At 37.2% G+C, this 17,127-nt stretch overlaps 4 protein-coding genes across 4 annotated transcripts; 2 read left to right on the top strand and 2 right to left on the bottom strand.

The window, feature by feature from the left end:
- Window positions 1-324: 324 nt before the first annotated feature.
- Window positions 325-5,364, bottom strand: LOC117650011 (zinc finger protein 423-like). The gene is made up of 12 exons (XM_034393257.1): window positions 5,001-5,364; window positions 4,721-4,907; window positions 4,576-4,630; window positions 3,576-4,495; window positions 3,378-3,503; window positions 3,239-3,307; window positions 3,055-3,165; window positions 2,059-2,961; window positions 1,802-1,959; window positions 1,507-1,716; window positions 982-1,429; window positions 325-898 (listed from the first exon to the last, which is right to left on the bottom strand). The coding sequence occupies exons 1-12, from the start codon at window positions 5,063-5,065 to the stop codon at window positions 581-583; spliced, it is 3,570 nt and encodes a 1,189-aa protein (XP_034249148.1). The 5' UTR covers window positions 5,066-5,364; the 3' UTR covers window positions 325-580.
- A 17-nt stretch (window positions 5,365-5,381) lies between these two features.
- LOC117650015 (Golgi to ER traffic protein 4 homolog) lies at window positions 5,382-8,670 on the top strand. Its single transcript, XM_034393261.1, has 8 exons — window positions 5,382-5,671; window positions 5,990-6,068; window positions 6,158-6,252; window positions 6,378-6,520; window positions 6,608-6,746; window positions 6,879-7,019; window positions 7,107-7,252; window positions 7,336-8,670. Exons 1-8 carry the CDS (start codon window positions 5,559-5,561, stop codon window positions 7,458-7,460), a joined length of 981 nt encoding a protein of 326 aa, XP_034249152.1. The 5' UTR covers window positions 5,382-5,558; the 3' UTR covers window positions 7,461-8,670.
- Window positions 8,671-8,797: 127 nt separating this feature from the next.
- On the bottom strand, window positions 8,798-14,693 carry LOC117650012 (thioredoxin domain-containing protein 11). Its single transcript, XM_034393258.1, has 14 exons — window positions 14,545-14,693; window positions 14,144-14,354; window positions 13,814-14,041; window positions 13,518-13,733; window positions 13,249-13,443; window positions 13,059-13,146; window positions 12,700-12,948; window positions 12,484-12,616; window positions 12,255-12,393; window positions 12,012-12,173; window positions 11,673-11,939; window positions 11,388-11,581; window positions 11,133-11,286; window positions 8,798-11,058 (listed from the first exon to the last, which is right to left on the bottom strand). The coding sequence occupies exons 1-14, from the start codon at window positions 14,691-14,693 to the stop codon at window positions 10,588-10,590; spliced, it is 2,856 nt and encodes a 951-aa protein (XP_034249149.1). The 3' UTR covers window positions 8,798-10,587.
- Window positions 14,694-14,695: 2 nt separating this feature from the next.
- On the top strand, window positions 14,696-17,126 carry LOC117650014 (phosphatidylinositol N-acetylglucosaminyltransferase subunit Q). Its single transcript, XM_034393260.1, has 7 exons — window positions 14,696-15,679; window positions 15,763-15,894; window positions 15,974-16,109; window positions 16,191-16,335; window positions 16,422-16,614; window positions 16,699-16,813; window positions 16,897-17,126. The coding sequence occupies exons 1-7, from the start codon at window positions 15,041-15,043 to the stop codon at window positions 17,103-17,105; spliced, it is 1,569 nt and encodes a 522-aa protein (XP_034249151.1). The 5' UTR covers window positions 14,696-15,040; the 3' UTR covers window positions 17,106-17,126.
- The last annotated feature ends 1 nt before the right edge of the window (window position 17,127 follows it).

Here is a 17,127-nt window from a genome sequence, read left to right on the forward strand (position 1 = left end):
TGCCTTGCGCCAACGCTGCGCGCTCCGCTGGGAGTCCAGGCCGGCCTCGCACTGGGGCACTTTCAACCGAGACCCTGTCAAGGCCAGTCGACTGGAATCGCTTCCCACAATCCCTTTTTCAATTGGCCGAATTCCGTGTGGCTGCACCGCCACCGTGCTGACGTGGGGCGGGGCGGAAAAACCCTCGAAGGGTCCGAGGGACTGGGATTGTGTCCATCGGTCCAACCCGTGACCCAGGACCGAGTAGGCCAGCCTACCGTACAGTACGTATTACACCTGCTTGAGCATCCAGGCAGGTCATCATGGTAAAATAGCTGGCACTGATTTGAAACACTTTCTGTTTATTTCACTTCATAGAAACATTTATTACCCAAAATGTAACAGTATCACAGCACGAGTTGTCACAGGCACCCGCCTCAAATGACCACAGATGTCACAAATCAATACACCACACATTACTCAAATGACACAGTCGGTCCAAAAAGTAGAAAAATAATACAAATGCTCGAAAAAGTCAAGAAACTTTCCTTACCTTAAAAAAAATATTGAACCATCATATACTTCATTGACTAGAAACTAACTAATTTGTTTCAAGAGATGCTTGCATAAGGTCTTCCCCCTCCAGAACTAATTCCATGTCTGAGACTGACACTACTTGAGGGAAGGTGATTGCCATGTTTGGATGGAAACGAAACTCGTATTTACTTGGATCCTCTCCATGGATAACACGCACATGTTTCACACAGTCTGGTCTCTGGCGGAATGGACGGTCACATATAGGACATGGATATGGTTTTTCACCAGTATGAGTTCTTAAATGTACATCTAGATGGGCCTTCCGTTTAAAGCCAATGTTACAGACTGGGCAGGGCAGAAGCTGGTGAGGTAAAGAGTGCACCTAAAATAAGAATGCATCTTTATTACATTGAAGGAGCAAGAATTGTTAGAGAGAATATACGTAGTTCACTATTTCCAACATACCGTACTGTGTTGAGCTAGAGCACCATTAGTTGGAAAACGTTTTGAGCACTGTTGGCACTCAAATGGTTTTTCACCAGTGTGCTTGCGCCTGATATGGTCCTGCAGGACACTATTAGCTGTATATCCATTATTGCACATTGGGCAGTTGTATGGATACATGCCTTCATGTTTCATGAGATGATACTTCATCTGAGTTGAACTGTCAATTGTTTTCTCACAAAATGGACAATCTTTGACACCAGTTTTATGAACCTCCCGCTGATGTTGAAAAAGTTCTGCATAAGATGTGTTTTCTTCTTTGCAAATTTCACAAGTATAATTTAGAAGTTGAATGTGAGGGTGTGATGATTTGTAGTGAGAGAGTAACTCCTTTTGCTCAAAAACATTTTTGCATTCCCTGCAGCGGTTGAGGCCATCTCTATGTGGTTGAGGTCCAGCTCGGCTGGCCCTGAAATGTGAAAAAGTAATACTTAATTTGTGACTTGAATTAATATTATTATTAATAATTTGAAAAAGACTTTCTACCTAGAATTATCAGGATTGTGTACATTCATATGCTTCAATAGGTGGCTTTTCCGATAAAATGTACGGGAACAGAGAGAACATAGATATTGTGGGTCACCGTGTGTAAACTCATGTTGCCGAAGAATCTGCTTGGTGCTGAAAAGCTTGCCACAAACTTTACACATGTATTTTTTCTCTTCATGTTTTTGCATGTGCTCCTTCAGCCTTGAACTAAAGAAAAAATGGGTATTAAATTTTAATTTGCTCAGTATTTTTCCAATGGACACGTAATGGAGCGTGTGAATGCAGTACTAACGAATTGATATATTGCTTTGGGCAGTGCGGACATTGATGGATGTACTTCAAATCTGGGAGAAAGTGTGACCTTTTCAGTTGTTGAGGTCTTGCTTTCTGAGAAAAAATTTTAGCACCATCATCACAAATTTCAGCATGATCGCTAAGGACTTGATGCTTCTGTTGTGAAGGATAAATAAATAATAATATCATGAGCATATATGAAACCACAAAAAAAGGCAAACTGAGAACACTATTAATCATTTTTGTTTCACGAACCCTTAATTCTTCTTCTGTTGAGAATATTTCCAAACACTTGTGGCATTCCCACTCTCTCAACTTTCTAATTTTAGCACATGTTTGTCGATGAAAAATGGCTGCACACACATCGGAGGCATCATGTCCACAACTTTCACATTTAGTATTTGCAGCATGGTAAGATTCTAAGTGCTGCATTAAAATCTGTTTGGACTGCAGGTGTTCACTACAAAATGAACACTGAAACCATGGGCGGAATTGCCTCTTGGGCCATGATCTTGATGTGTCTGTGTCATGTTCAAGCTTCCCTTCCTTTTCACTGGTGCTTTGATCACCTTTGTCTATTTCATGTTCAGAATGAACTGATGGACCCAAGTGCTCTTTAATATGATTTTGTATGAGACCGGTCCCTTCAAAAACATGTTCACACATTCTACATGTGAGCTTCACTTCACTTTCTTCCAACTTCCAGTAAACAAAATTTTGCAAAGTTGTGAAAGCATCTCCACACTCCTTCCAAGCTCTTTGAAACTTTGGATTCCTTATTCCAGTTGAAAAATAGTCACTAGGACTGACATCATCTGTGACGGGCATAACCTGGTCCTCTCCTGGTTCAGCCTCAAAACCATCAGGTGGCTCTGTCAATGACAAGGATTCGATTACTTTTAGGCCATTTAATGATGCATTAGCTGATGTTTCATTTGAATCCTTCTCAAAAGGGACATCATCAAGGTTGAGAAATACGTTTTCGGTCTCCTCCTGGATCAATCTGGATGGACTTTGTTCTCTTCTTTCATTTTGTATCACATCCATGGAGACAAGTGCTTCAGCTGCTGTTTTTGCTTGTTCTAGTTCTGATACCATGGAGTTATTTGATATGGAGGCTAGCACCAAACTACACTTAAGTTCTCCACTGTTCTGTGACTAGGAATAAAAAAGGACTGTAATTTCAAGCAATACTAAGGATAAAATGAAGATAAAAAGAAACAGATATAAATATTTTGCTCTCGACAATACCTTGGGGTGCAGTCGCAACTGTAAATCCTCTAATGCAATAGAAAGATATTCTTCTACAGGTTTGCCTTCCTTGCTGTATATTTCCATGAGTAGAAGATGGCGTTTGTGGTCCTGTGAAAGCTTATTTTTTTACCATTGAGCCAAAACAATTAAGTTCAAAGGAACAAAGTAACAAATCTCTTACTGGACTGGTAATTGAGTTCTTCTTTCTTTCATGAAAGAATATGGTCAACTGTGATGCTTGGTCCAAATCCTGATCAAAACCAATTGTTGAAAAATGTTGTCATACAGAACCTTGGATAGGAGACATTTGTTGTCCTTACCTGTCCCATAACAGATGCAAGTTGTCTGTGAGTGTTAAAAGATGTTACCATAAGCTCTGAACACATATCCAAGCGACTCAGACACTTTGAACAAACATTTTGTGGAAGATCATCACTTTGAACAATCTAGAATAAAAGAAAATTAAGTAAGAAGGGTAGACGAAAATTCAATAATTACCCATAGGGGAAATGACATACCATTATGGGAAGAATTGAAGTGATTCGCTCCAGCAGCTTTATGTCCTTGGCCTCAGAGCTAAACATGTTAACTGTTTTGTTGCTAGCTACCCCACACAGACGGCACATAAATGTACCATTTTGCCACATGGAAACAACATGACCATTTTTCCTTGCATGCTTCCCCCATTCATGGTATGATAATGATACTGGGAGGTCTATTACACCTTTTTGAAGAGAAGTATCTGACATCTCCAAATCTAGTTCTGTACTTTTTTCCACAGTATTAGAGGCTATTTGATGTCTATCAAACATCGGAAACCCAGTATCTTCCTCATGAAATTTATGTCTTTTCACAGGCGGCCCACAATGTGCCTGTATTGCTGTTTTTAGGTCCACAAATGCATCAGAATCACAAGAGGGTGAGAAAGCTGTTGAAAATGGAGTTGCTATTTCTGACAAATTCAGGGGTGGCTTTTTAATTTCAATGGGGTCTTTAGGGAGTTGCTGAGGGATAATCTCACTATCAGGCTGGGATTGATAAGATTCGTTCACTAAAACTAATTCGGGATTAGTCTCAACAATTATTACATTTCCTTCAGCCTCAGAATTTCCCTCTCCTAAGACAAGGGGATTTTCTGTCTGTAGAAAACAGTTGCTTAGAGAATTTCTGATGATGCTGCTTGAAGATGATATTTCATCTTCCATTCTGGGAGAAATGCAACTCATTAAATTTGAACTTGGTTTGTCACGGACAATCTCACAGTTTTCCAACATGTAAGTTCCATCGATAAGAACCATCTCATTGACAACTTTTCCAGTTTCAAGTACATAACTGCTTGGCTTGTTCTTTATGCTACTTTCCACATCCTTATTCTTTTCTGACCCAGTGTGGGGTCGTAGTCCCTTATTCCTATCCTCTTTACCAATGTCATCTGAACCTGCAAGGTAAAAATTACAGAATGTAAAAGAAAAAGGTAAACGAGGTAAGAACTTGAATTTTGAACTGAATAAACCTTACCTAATTCAGAATTTCTCTTGGAGCCAAAGCTGTTGTGCTTCAGAATTTGAGCACCCTGTATGCAATAGATAATTTAAATACATGATAAATTATTTAAAAATTATCAGAAAATACTAAGGTTGTACACAATTGATTGTTTACACACCCTTTTCTTTCTAGAAGTCTGAAATATTGTGGGAACTGCTCCCTCTATTAGTTGTGAATGCACTTTAGTGCTAAATTGAGTCTTTTCGAAATGGGCAGAACATATCATACTTCTTCTTCCAGGGGTCCAGTTCGCTCTTCCAATATTGGCAATCCATTGACTTCGAAGGTGAGAGTCTCCAGGAAATCTGCAAAGATCCCAAACAAAAAGATATGTGATTCATATGAAGCTCAAATGTTATTTCATGTTAATAGATTTATAACCTATGTACTATACTAACTCGTAGAAGTAGAATTCTGCAGTCTTCTGACTATTGATGCAGTTTGGAGCTGAACATTTCGTCATTTTTTTTACATGTGGAAAATCTGCGAAATTCGAAATTAGCAACAACCAGCCAGAACTTTTGTGTTTGCAAGGACAAAATTCTTCTAGGGGAGAAATATTAATTATCAGAACATCTGGCTCAATAGGAGTAATGGAAAAGACTTGGGGTTAAGGCAAGAAAAGTTACTAACAGCTGTCACTTGATAGTGAGTCTTGTAATAACAAAATAATTTCGTATCCTTCACCACAAACGCAAATCACAGATGAAATATTTTGGTTTGTTTTGTTTGGGGTTCGAATGTCGTCTGCCAATAATGCCAGCTGAGTGCCTGCTGGCATTTGTCTCACTATACACAGTCCGAGCCCAGCAATGCATTTGCGTGGGTGAATAAGACGAATAAATGGGGAAGATTGAACGGATTGTTCATTCGTTGGCTAATTATGACGAGTGCTTGTGATTGAAACCGTCTGGTTTATTAAGTCTTTGTTTGCCCACGGAACTGCAGCCCTAGAGATGGCGACTCGAAGATCTGCGGGTGTGGAGAGGGTGCTGAACAAGCTTGGAGCCGCTGTATCTGCTGGCAATTTCTATGAGGCTCATCAGCTGTACAGAACTCTCTACTTTAGGTGAGATTGCTTCTGTCTGTCCCGTGGATCTTAAAGTTAGCTTCAGACCCTAATGTGGATTTTTGAAATTATGTCGGCCTTTTCTTGAAGTATTTATTAAGAATGTACCATGTCACCCGTCGAGGTTATGGTTGTATTTATGTTTTGTTAAATTGATTTTGTTATTCAATTATTCTAAATCACTTAGATTGTCAGTTAATGCTAGTTATTTTAAATGTTCAAATGTGTGAATGTTCAGCAATTTTTTTGTGGCTGAATCAAAATGGTCCCGATTTCTGCTTAGCAATTGAATAATTTTATGTCCCATTTTCTTTGTAGGTATTTAATGCAAGAAAAATACAAAGAGTTATTGGATCTTCTTTATAGTGGATCAAAACTCTTACTTCAAAATGAGCAGGTTTGTTTTATCAACCATTTGTGTTGGTTCAGAGCTTTACTCTCTCTGATCTCAATCACGTGTTTTCATCATGATGAATGTCTTTTCAGCTGACAAGTGGTGCAGATCTCTGCAATCTTTATGTAGATGTCCTGGGAAAGTCATCTGAACCGGTTTCAGATGATGTTATGAAGAAACTGTCCGAGTAAGTTATGTCTCATATTACCATTACCAAGGCTTATGTGGGTCACGAATTATTATTCTGACAAGTTTTAACAGCGTGTCCCAAAATTGTTTTCTTCATGTGTTTTTTTTTTCTGCAAATTTCAGACTCATTGGATTAATAGGACCAGGAGTGCCTGAAAGAGAGAACTTCCTTAGTAATGCTTTACGATGGTCTGTAAAAGGTTCTCCAGATTTTAAAACTGGTCACCCTCAACTTCACAGATTCATAGCTCAAATATTTTGGAGAGGTAGCGTCTAATATGTTGATTACTAGCAAGTACATGTCTGACAATCGGTTATGCAAACTTAATTTATTTGTAATGTTTTGATTTCAGAAAAAAATTATGTCCTTGCTAGGTACCATTTTCTACATTCAACTGATGGTTCTAGTTTTGCCATGATGTTGGTAGAGATACATACAAGGCAAGGATATCCAAGTGAAGTTGATCTTTTCATCACCCAAGTGGTTCTCCAGTAAGTATCTGCAGCTTTTTTTTTTTCTACGTAACCATAAAGCTGTCGGTTTTTCTTTGGATTTTTTTCTTTTTCTCATTATTTTAAAATTATTTTTATGAACAATTTTTGGTCTTTGTCTATTTAAATTAGGTACTTATGCCTGCACAATAAAACAACTGCAGCAGATGCTTTTCGGTGTTATACTCTCAAACATCCAGACATCAAGCCTGGACCACCCTTCCTTGAACCCCTTCTGAATTTTATTTGGTTCCTTCTAAAAGCTATTGAGAGGTAGGTTTAAGGGTTTTATTTTAGTCGCCTAATTTATGGTCAGGACTTAAAGTGCTTATTTTTCAAACTTTGAACTTTTACTTGCAGTGGAAAGTTACCTGTCTTCACATTATTGTGTAAAAAGTACAAACCAAGCCTTGACAGAGACCCAACATATACAAGTTATCTAAATAAAATTGCTCAGATCTTCTTTGGACTAGCTCCTCAGCGTCCCAGAAACCAAGGATTCTTAGGTATGTTTTATATCTTGCTTTAAATGTGTGTTTGATACTGCACTTAATGCAAAATTGTCACTTATGTAATTTTTCTCATGTAGGTAACCTTATGCAGTTACTCAATGATCCACATAGTTCTGATTCGGACGAAGATGAACATCCTCCGAAGACAAGCTCAGGGCAAAATAGAAGCAATCAAAAAATGGAAGCTGAAGAATTAGATTAGGAGTGTTATTTTAGGTTTTTTTTTTGTGTTTGTGTTTCTTACAAGTCAAACACAAAGCAAGCATATTTAATCTTCTCACCTAACTGTTTCAAACAACTGTTAACTATTGGAGCAGTTACCATCTATCTGGGATAACCATGTAGAAGAAGAGGAAGAAATTTACCTTCTGACGCTGTTCAGTAACCCAGAGAGAAGCAGCTAGCCCAAAGATGTCCAAAGGTATCAGTTTCTTCATGAGGTTATACTATTAATTGGAAAAAGGGGGAGGTGAAAAAAGGACCTTCATTAAATGAATTTATTGGGTTCTCTTTGATCAGAGTTAACAATATTGAAGTTTTTACAAAGGTGACATTGTGTAGAATTTAACCTTATGATGTGCAATTCAGGCATTCAGGATAGTTCACCCTCATTGTATTAAGGTCTCTCTGCTGTTTTTTCTGTTGTTGTTTTTAAAAATTTTGTGTTACAGAAACTTATGTTTATTTATTGTTCAGACTTTTCTCCTCACTTTTGTCTTTTTTTCCTTATCTTTGTTTGGGTGCAAGGTGATATTGGGAGGGGTGGAAGACATGATAATGTATCTAAAATTAAGAAGGTTTTTGTTGCTTCTATCATACATAACACCTATGTAAAATGGAAGCATTCATGAAAATGTCGGAGTTTCATCTGGCGTCAGTGTGATGAACATCACCATAACCATTAAAATGTTTTCAGGTCGAGTACACATTCCATCATATCATCACTATGAAAAGTCAAGTCTGTTTGTTGTGTACTTAGACCTAGAAGTACTGTAAATTTGCACTTTCTAAGAGTGTCTCCTGTAAAGAGGCATTAGATCTTGTTTTTCCTCTTGATTACAAATCGCAACTTACACATTTTTATTTATTTTTCCCTCAACCCTGAACCAACGTTGAAAACGTTCTCATAGCACTGATGGGTTTCAGCGAATTTGTTTTATCGTTCTTGTAAAAATGTATAGTTGTTCAACCTTTTGATTTTTTAAATGCATGTTGTATAATGTTATTTATTTTTTAATACATTGTTTTTGAGGTTAATGGTTCAGTTTCCACAAATTTTGACCCCTCCATTATTTTTTTACAAATTTGTTTCGGAGCTGCTTATGTACCACTAATTGAATTTACAGTTTATAAATGGAACCAGGCCGTGTGGGTCATTCAGATGGTCAATTAAATTAGTTTTTAATTGTTAACCCTGCTTCCCTTAATTCCACTACCATTTAAGGCATAATGATCGAGTGTTGGGTGGCATAAAGTGTTGAACGCAATTCATTGGGGGGGGGGGGGGGGTCATCTACATATTAAATCACAACCATAAAATGATGACATAAATTTACCTTTAATCCTATCTGAAACTTCAGACAAACTTAAATTATGACTTCATTGGATTCATATCACAGAAATTGGCATGTGAAATAAATATTTCTAACCAGTATACACAGAGTATACAACATATAGCAAAAATTGAAAATTGAATCTTCACAGTACAACCACAGATAATAATTTTTCTGACCACATTTTATGACTGAAAGCTCCCAGTAACTGCCAAGGCACATAGAAATATGAAACAAGCCACAATTTCAACAACAAATTTCAATATCTTTAAAACAGGCCTCAGAAAGCAATTATAAAAAAAAAGAAAAGAAAAAAAAGAAAAGGCTTGAAAACATAACAAAAGTAAAAGCGGGATACAAATAAACAAGAAATTTCAATGAACTCTCTCTATATGAGTTTACACTTACATAAGTCCTATTACTAAAAGTCAACACTGCTCTGTTTTTTATGTCACAAATTGTTCAGTCCCTTGGTAGAAATAAGGTTCCAATGGCATACTTGCTCATTTTCTCTCATATGTTTTGTAACAACATTGAGAAATGGAAAAATCCATATTTGCTTAAAGAATGGTGTCAGAAAATCTACAGAAAGAACAAGTAGGCGGTAAGGTTGTCTATGGACGTCGAGAAAGACTGTAGAGGTAATTATACGAGTGAATGCTTACCCTTCAATAATAAAATTAGAAGTCTACAGTTTCAACACAGCAACGATACCTGAGTAAAGAGCTTCCTAAGTAATACTAATAAGAACTCCATAATTGGTAATGCTATTAAAGTATTTGACAGGATCCCAGAGCAAATAAGGAACAAGGAAAGGGACTCAAAATTCAAGAAAGAATTTAGAGCCTGGTTGATAGAGGAGGAGTTCTACAAGATTGAGGAATTTATGTAATAGCATCTAACTTGTTTCTTGTAAGCACTTTTATGTTGAACTTTAAGAATAAGTGATCTGTTGTCCAAAAAAAAAGCAGGATGCTTAGTTGTAATTTTGTAAAACAGAAGAACTAATAAATAATACAATAATACAATCACATTTTGCCCAACCTCTTCTCCTTGACTACATGATTACAACAAAATTAAACCCTGTTGAGTGTTAAAACCTTTCTTTTCAAAGTGCATCATAAATTAAGAACAGGTACTAGACAAGATTAACAAACAAAAAGAACTACTACCAATATACTATGTCCTATACTTGCCAGGAAAATTATTTGACACAAATAAAGAAGACACTGTTTAACCCACCACAACAACAAAACAGTTGAAGGTGTGAAAGTTAATGAGTATATCTCACAAAGTCTTATCTCAAAATCAAAACACAACAATAGAATGTTCGTGGATATGTACACGGTACAAAAAGCATTAGTCATGAAACTGAATTAGGTTAAGTGACATGACTGATGCTAAAACAATTCAAAACCATGATTTCTAATAAATTACATATTTACAATCACAACTCGGTCGTATTTTGAATTTAGCAAAATATCTTGATCAAATAATACAAAACAAAAAATTTCTGAGTTGTTGGAAACCCTGAGAGGATCAGGTACTCACGGTTTATAAAACATGGTATCACACATAAAGTAACTAATACATGAAATGAACAGAAGATAAGAGGTGGCTAGTCAGTGACGCCAAATATAGCATTTAGCTGAAATACCAGTACACAGGCACCTCATACCATGAAAGAAAAACAACCACTTATCAGCTAACTTGGTCTAATAAGTATTTAAGTAAACTATTATATAAATGGTATATCACAATCACATTGACAGCAACCTATAGTTCATCTTTTGCTTGGGAATGTTTAACATGACCTTCTGTTCTATTATGTTTCTCTATGGTTTCATTCAAACTACGAAGCTTGTCTTTGACATCATTCAAGTCAACATTTAATTTAAACATTTCTTCTGTAGCAATTGATTTTGAAGACGAAAGCTGAGATTGGCTTTCTTGCAACTTGAAGAATGCGTCACGAATATGCTTCAATGTTTCAGTCACAATAGATACCTTACTGTGCTCCTGTGATGACAATGAGACAGACATAAGAGTAGATGTCGCCTGTCGGAAGAATCGCAGACGAGCCGACAGCTGCCTCAGCAATGACTTTTGCAAAGTATGATGAGCTTTCTGCTGTGAATGATCTCCAAGCTTAGCGACAATAGATCTATATTTATTCAGCAGTTGACTTGTTGACTGAAGTACTTCTATTTTCACCTGGGTCATACACTTTTCTACGCTGAGCTGATCCTGAAACATGGAACACAAACATTACTTGCATTACTGATCAGTTGGTGGGGATATAAGATTGAATGAATGCTCACCTGAAAAGAGAGGGGTTGACGTTTTGCTCCTTTCTCACACACTACCAGAAGAGTCCAAACTCTTTCTTCAGGAGTCAAATTCGAAAGCACAAATTGAACTAGATTTGGAACAGTCACTTCAGTAGAAGGGGGGAAAATGTGACTTTCAGATTTCCTATTTATGACAAACAAGTAAAAAATGAAACAATGACCTCCCAAAATTAGGGGAATAACTTAAGTTTCAAGAGTTGAGTTGACACAGCACATGATACTTACAAAACTGAGGGAAAGAAAATGATGCTTGGGAACCGGTGGACAGTGAACTCCCAAGGTAAATCATTATTATCACCATCAATTCTAGCAAAATCAATAGTGTTCACTGATTTCAGGGTATGGGCAACAGTTAGGAAAACATGAGAAACTGCATTGCAAAATGCACAATATGGGGTATAGTACATAAGAATGACATTCTGAATGTAAGAAACAGATAAGAACAAATCAGTGTGGATACTTTACTTTACTGGAGATTCTCTAATTAAACTTTTCTTAAATAAGACATACCTTCCTGTTCTCTAATACTTTTGACCTAAAGTTGGAAAAATTCAACTCCTCAACACAGACCATGTTACTATTGCAGTCACCAGGATCTCGGGAATTATACCGAGACAAGTGAATGGTCTGTGTGGGTCCCAATGAAAATCCATGAGATCGAGGCTTGGCGGCCGTTGTACGGTGCCATCTGGGCAAATTATTTGAAACATAGTCTCGTATGAAATTTGTCAAGGAGACCTTGTTAATTTCTCCTTGGAGGAGAAACTGTGCCTCTGACTAAAAATAAAAATGAATTCACATAGAGAAGAAAGAAAATTGATAGTTAATATGGTGTTAGCTTTTACTTACCTGAGGGTCAACAATTAGAACAACACTTTTGTCTTTACGATGGAGCACATCAACTCCCAATCGCTCAGCAAAATGGTGCAATTGTAGTGAATCAAAGGCAAGAAATGATAAAGTCTTATTGGCTGAACAGCGAAGCCCTTTTACTCCTGGATTGCCCTGCTCCTGTGGATAGAAACAGAATGATTGATAGCATCACAAGATAAATTTATATTTTGTGGAAACCTTAAGGCTAAGTAGTTTTACCAGTTCCTTTTCAACAGGGAAAAAGGGTTTGTCAAGGAGTCTTGCATGCCGCAGCTGCCGACAGCGTTCCAGCTGCGCCCATTCTTTAAGTTCCTCAGCCCACAAAGAATCTCCAGATCCAGTTAACATTGATGTAAGTCTAAGGTCAGCAAAGTTAAAAAGGATATGACAGCAAAAAAGTACATCCAATTAGCCGAGAACACAGTTCAAAACTGAGACAAATACATACCCATTAAACATAGCACTATTAGTCTTTTGTAAACGTTGGAAGTCATGCCGCTGATAAACAGGCTGTTTCTTCTTCATAAGACCAAAGAAGTTAAAAAATCTCCGGAATATAGGTTCATCTTCTTCTGATTTTTCTAGTTAATGCAATTAAAAAGTCAGTCCACACAAAAAGGTTGAGAGAATACACAATTTGGTATGGAATGGAACTAAGAATTACCTTCCAATGGAATATCTGCTCCATAATCTAAAAGACCACAGTATCCATAATCAAATCCGCTCCTTGGAGGTAATAAGGGCTTTTCTGTTTCTTTTTTACTCTGACAAGAAGAACTTATATTGTTAAAACTAATTAAAGAGTCTCCGGGCTTATTCATGGAAAAGACTTGGGTAACACCTGCTCGTTCATTGATCCCTCTAGCCCACGATGCACAAGACTGTAACAGATTACGATACTGGTACTGAACCCCTGAGAAAGAAAAATAAAGGAGAGACAAACAGGTTAGTAGGCACTCTTCTATACAAAGACAAAATATACAGTACCAGGAAACAGCTGAGCAGAAAATAGAACAAGCTTACCTGGTCGAACAACCTGAACTGCTTCTGTTAACTCATTAATCCAGGCAGTACCATCACAGTTAAAAAAAGAAAATGCAACTTCCCGAAGCTGAGAACAAAACACAACAATCATTACAAATAGCTATATTAGAAATCGCAGAAGTGGATATAGTAAAGTAATGTCAATCACAAAAGGCAAAAATTATCATACCAAGTTATAGTAGTATACATGACGAAGCAAGGGATTACGTGGAGTGAACATTACAAGAACAGGTCCACTTTTAAGGTACGAGGATAAAGTTAATGATTTTACTCCAGGAGGCTGAACCCAGGCAGTAGCTTGTTGGAGATTGTTTTCTATCCACTGTGTGATTGACTCTACAGTCCATGAGTCCACTGGTGTTTTCTTGGGGAGGAAAATTCAGCACATTAAAAAAGATTAAATTTCTGGAGAACTGTCCAAAGAGGAGAAAGTCTTACATAAGCAACAGTTTCATTCCACAGAAACAAATGAATAACAGCAACATCTGAAATGTCTCCAAATTCATTGCTATCCGGATTTAATGCAACAGTGAATGCAATATCATTCAACTGGTCAACATCAGAAAACTTTCGAGCTGCTTCATAAAACACATTGTAGGCTATCTCAGCCTCATCTCTGTATTCCATAAAATTTAGATTGCATAATACAACAGCCTGTGCAAAGAGAAAGTCATGAAACAAACTATAAGTCAAAACAGATTTTTTGATAACTTCTAATTTGCCAAGGCACTTACGTCATGTTCAGTCAATTTATAGGCTAAATCAGTTTCATTATGGAGTACGCTCAGAGGCCGCAGGGCAGTTTTCAGGTATCGAATAATGTGTGATACCTCACGAACCCCACGGTATTGTTGAGCGGGCGACTTGTGGGGTTGAAGAATTAACAAGGGAAATGTGTAAATTTTGTTAGTTTGGCGGCACTCACTACCTGGCTGCCAACAATTTATAGCAGCAAAATATATCTGAAAAACATACACAAAAGAGATGGAGGTGACAGGAAAGTTTAATTATGAAGCTAAGACATAGGCAGTAAGATTATAATTTAAAAAAAAAAAAAGTCTGACCTCTTTATGATAGTAGCGGGCAGCAGCTTCAAAATGCCACCTTACTCTTTGAGATTCTGCATCCCATGGTGCATAATACATCACAAAGGACATCTCCGACAAGGACATTTTTTCAAGCGCAGTTTTCAGTTCTCCTGTGTAGTAGTCATCTACAACTGTACTTGGCCTTAGAAAACGCACTGGAGTAGGAACGCTCGATACTTTGGGTGGTCTGAAACAATGGCAAAGCATAAATTGTAGGACAAAAAAAAATCATGCTTCAAGATCATTACACCATCTAAGATAAGATATCCCAAAGTATATTGGTTGACAGCCATCATCACATCAGCTGTTCCCAATACTTGTTGACATCACATAACCAGGCACCAAAAAGGGAGAATAAAAGCGCGGGATGAACTCACGGGCTATGGAGGGCTGCATAACACGTCAAAGTGACAGCCAAGAGAAAGCAGAGTTCTTTCCCGTGGTGATACATATTGTCTCTCCAATTTGTATCATGTACACTATTTTGAGTCCTGTCCCGGTCTTGGCACAACATAACCATTCTCATTCCTAGCTCGGGAAGGCCACGTCATAAGTGGACCGGAGGCTTCCCACAATTTCCAAATAAAAATCAAGAGACTATTTGGTTTATTTCGGACGGGTAAGAGTACGAATGAATTTGGCAATTTCTCAAATATGGTAACAAAATAACAGCGAAAGGGGTATCGAGCAAAATGCCAGCTGGCGGGTAGTGAGTGAGTTATTGGCAGTGGTGGAGTATTTGCACGATAACATGACGTTGTTTTGTTTATGTTTTTTTAAAAACATAACCTATTTTATCCGATCACCGATTACCGGTGTTGTAAATGGAACATTACTCTACCCAATGAGATAATAACAGTTCAAGTATTTTAAATGGCCAAACATCTTGTATTCTTGCCATGTTCCATAGCAGAAAATAAATGTGGGGCCTTATATGGCATTGTCAAAGAGACAAAATGTGAAAAGAATATATCTGTCTGCTACTTTATCTTGAATGTTGTGACCTCAAGTGATCAGGACAAGGAACATGACGATGATCATATACTGATTGGTGAAAGTGTCGATGATGATCAGTCATTGCTGCTAAACATATGGATTCCATGTTCTAAGAAATCCAAAAACAATGCCATACAGATACGATTGGTAGATGACCACTTCCAAACTTCATTTACGGCCAATGTCGAACAAACTGATGCATCTGCTGTCATTATAGTTTACGATGAAGACGTTTTTAGATATTCTGAACTCTTGAGAACTGATGAACATGGTAATGGCCATGACCAGTTCCAAGTTCTGGGTGCTCTTATACAGGAACAATCCAAGAGTAATACATACAAATTTTGGGGGTGCTTCAGATTTTTGTGTACTGTCTTATTAGCCATAAGCAACCTTGTTCTAAACATTGTATCCCTGGCAAAACCTGTGTTTCAATATTCCGCTCTCTGGGTTCGTTTCCATGGCTTTTTGAGCTCACTCTCTTGGGCTCTAGGTTCATTAAAAAGTGAAAAGAAGGTAAAAAAAATTCCTCTCCTCCTAAATTTTCTTATTTACATGTAGTTTTTATTTGATGTTACAATGAATATTTTCTCATGCAGGTTTCCCTGAAGGTTGGAAATTATATCATAGCTACTGCTGTAGATATTTGTGCTGGAATTTTACTTCTTAATTTCATTAACTACATTGGATTTACAACTCCTCTTTCTGACTATGTTCTGAGTATTGCAAAGGTATTATTAACGAAAATTCTGCATGCCATATAACATATGAAAGGTTTAAAAACTATGTTTTCTCTGTTGTGACTCTAAGGAAGTTGTGCACTCCCTCCAATATTTATTGCAATGGCTCTCTGGGTCTCCTGCTGGCCTTAAACTGAATGGACCTTTCAACTTAATGATGGGTCGATTTTTCATGTACCATATTAAATTGTGGTGGATTTTTCTGTGTAAGTTCCAAGTAATCTCTTCAGCTTCTAGACTTTCTGTTCATGTGTTAATTTTTCTTTCAAAACTTTTGGTTTTTTCAGCTGTGGCACAGCCTTTACTGGAGCTCCTCTTTTCTATATTTTTGATCCTTGGAAAATTGGGAGTGACATTTCAAGCAGCAATCCTTGAAGACCTCCTATTCCTGGTTAGCTTTCACATTTATTGCATTTATGTATATGCTGCAAGGTAAGCAAAACGTTTTTTTCTTTGCCAATCTTTTTTTCTTTAACATTGAGTTAACCTCCTTCTCTTCTTCAATGGTTCCTCTGCAGAGTTTACTATCTTCAACTGTCTGGCCTACAATCACTTTGGAGACTTTTCCTAGGTCGTAAACATAATCCACTACGTGAGCGTGTGGATTCATGTCAATACTCTCCAGATCAGTTGTTTGTTGGCACACTCACATTTACAATTATTTTGTTCTTATTGCCAACCACACTCATGTACTATGTAGTCTTTACTACTGTAAGTATCCTTTGGTTTAAAGAATGCAAGAAAAAAAAATGGAAAAAAAAGTTAGGTGCTTAAAACATTTTTTCTCTGTGTCAGATGCGTCTTGTTCTACTGAGTCTTTCAGGGACATTGACTCAAGCATGCTTTGTTTTTCATGCTTTACCCGTTTTTGCAACCATTCACTGGTTGTGTCGATCAAACCGAGTAACCAGTAAGTTATATGTCTCTGTTTGATCTTTGTTTAGATAGTAATAATAATGGATCTTAACACATTTATAACTCTCCTTTTCACAGAATCTATTTATGTTACTTCAAAGTCTACTTCCAAGAACTCTTCAATAGTATTATTTGTTACTCCAGTGGCTGATTCTTGGTGGAATACCGTTAAGTGTTGCTTACCTGACACAGTTCAGAGGCCTTCTACTGTTAATTTCGGACAGTTAGTCCATAAATTAATGGTAGGAGAGCTTGTGTATCCTGTTGATATTGATTGGAACAGTTAAATAAAAAAATTCATCTGTTTTT

The sequence above is a fragment of the Thrips palmi genome, unplaced genomic scaffold (assembly GCF_012932325.1).
Source record: "Thrips palmi isolate BJ-2018 unplaced genomic scaffold, TpBJ-2018v1 HiC_scaffold_4, whole genome shotgun sequence".
NCBI lineage: Eukaryota > Metazoa > Arthropoda > Insecta > Thysanoptera > Thripidae > Thrips > Thrips palmi.

Coding starts and splice junctions, on each gene's coding strand:
- LOC117650011 (XM_034393257.1), bottom strand. CDS start 5,065: ATGACGAAATGTTCAGCTCCAAACTGCATCAATAGTCAGAAGACTGCA. Junction 4,631..4,720: donor AGACTTCTAGAAAGAAAAGG/GTGTGTAAACAA, acceptor TATTGCATACAG/GGTGCTCAAATTCTGAAGCA. Junction 1,430..1,506: donor CACAATCCTGATAATTCTAG/GTAGAAAGTCTT, acceptor TTCACATTTCAG/GGCCAGCCGAGCTGGACCTC.
- LOC117650015 (XM_034393261.1), top strand. CDS start 5,559: ATGGCGACTCGAAGATCTGCGGGTGTGGAGAGGGTGCTGAACAAGCTT. Junction 6,069..6,157: donor TCTTACTTCAAAATGAGCAG/GTTTGTTTTATC, acceptor ATGTCTTTTCAG/CTGACAAGTGGTGCAGATCT. Junction 6,521..6,607: donor AGCTCAAATATTTTGGAGAG/GTAGCGTCTAAT, acceptor TTTTGATTTCAG/AAAAAAATTATGTCCTTGCT.
- LOC117650014 (XM_034393260.1), top strand. CDS start 15,041: ATGGCCAAACATCTTGTATTCTTGCCATGTTCCATAGCAGAAAATAAA. Junction 15,895..15,973: donor ATGTTCTGAGTATTGCAAAG/GTATTATTAACG, acceptor TGTGACTCTAAG/GAAGTTGTGCACTCCCTCCA. Junction 16,336..16,421: donor ATTTATGTATATGCTGCAAG/GTAAGCAAAACG, acceptor GTTCCTCTGCAG/AGTTTACTATCTTCAACTGT.
- LOC117650012 (XM_034393258.1), bottom strand. CDS start 14,693: ATGAGAATGGTTATGTTGTGCCAAGACCGGGACAGGACTCAAAATAGT. Junction 14,355..14,544: donor TATGCAGCCCTCCATAGCCC/GTGAGTTCATCC, acceptor CCATTGTTTCAG/ACCACCCAAAGTATCGAGCG. Junction 12,617..12,699: donor AGCAGATATTCCATTGGAAG/GTAATTCTTAGT, acceptor TGCATTAACTAG/AAAAATCAGAAGAAGATGAA.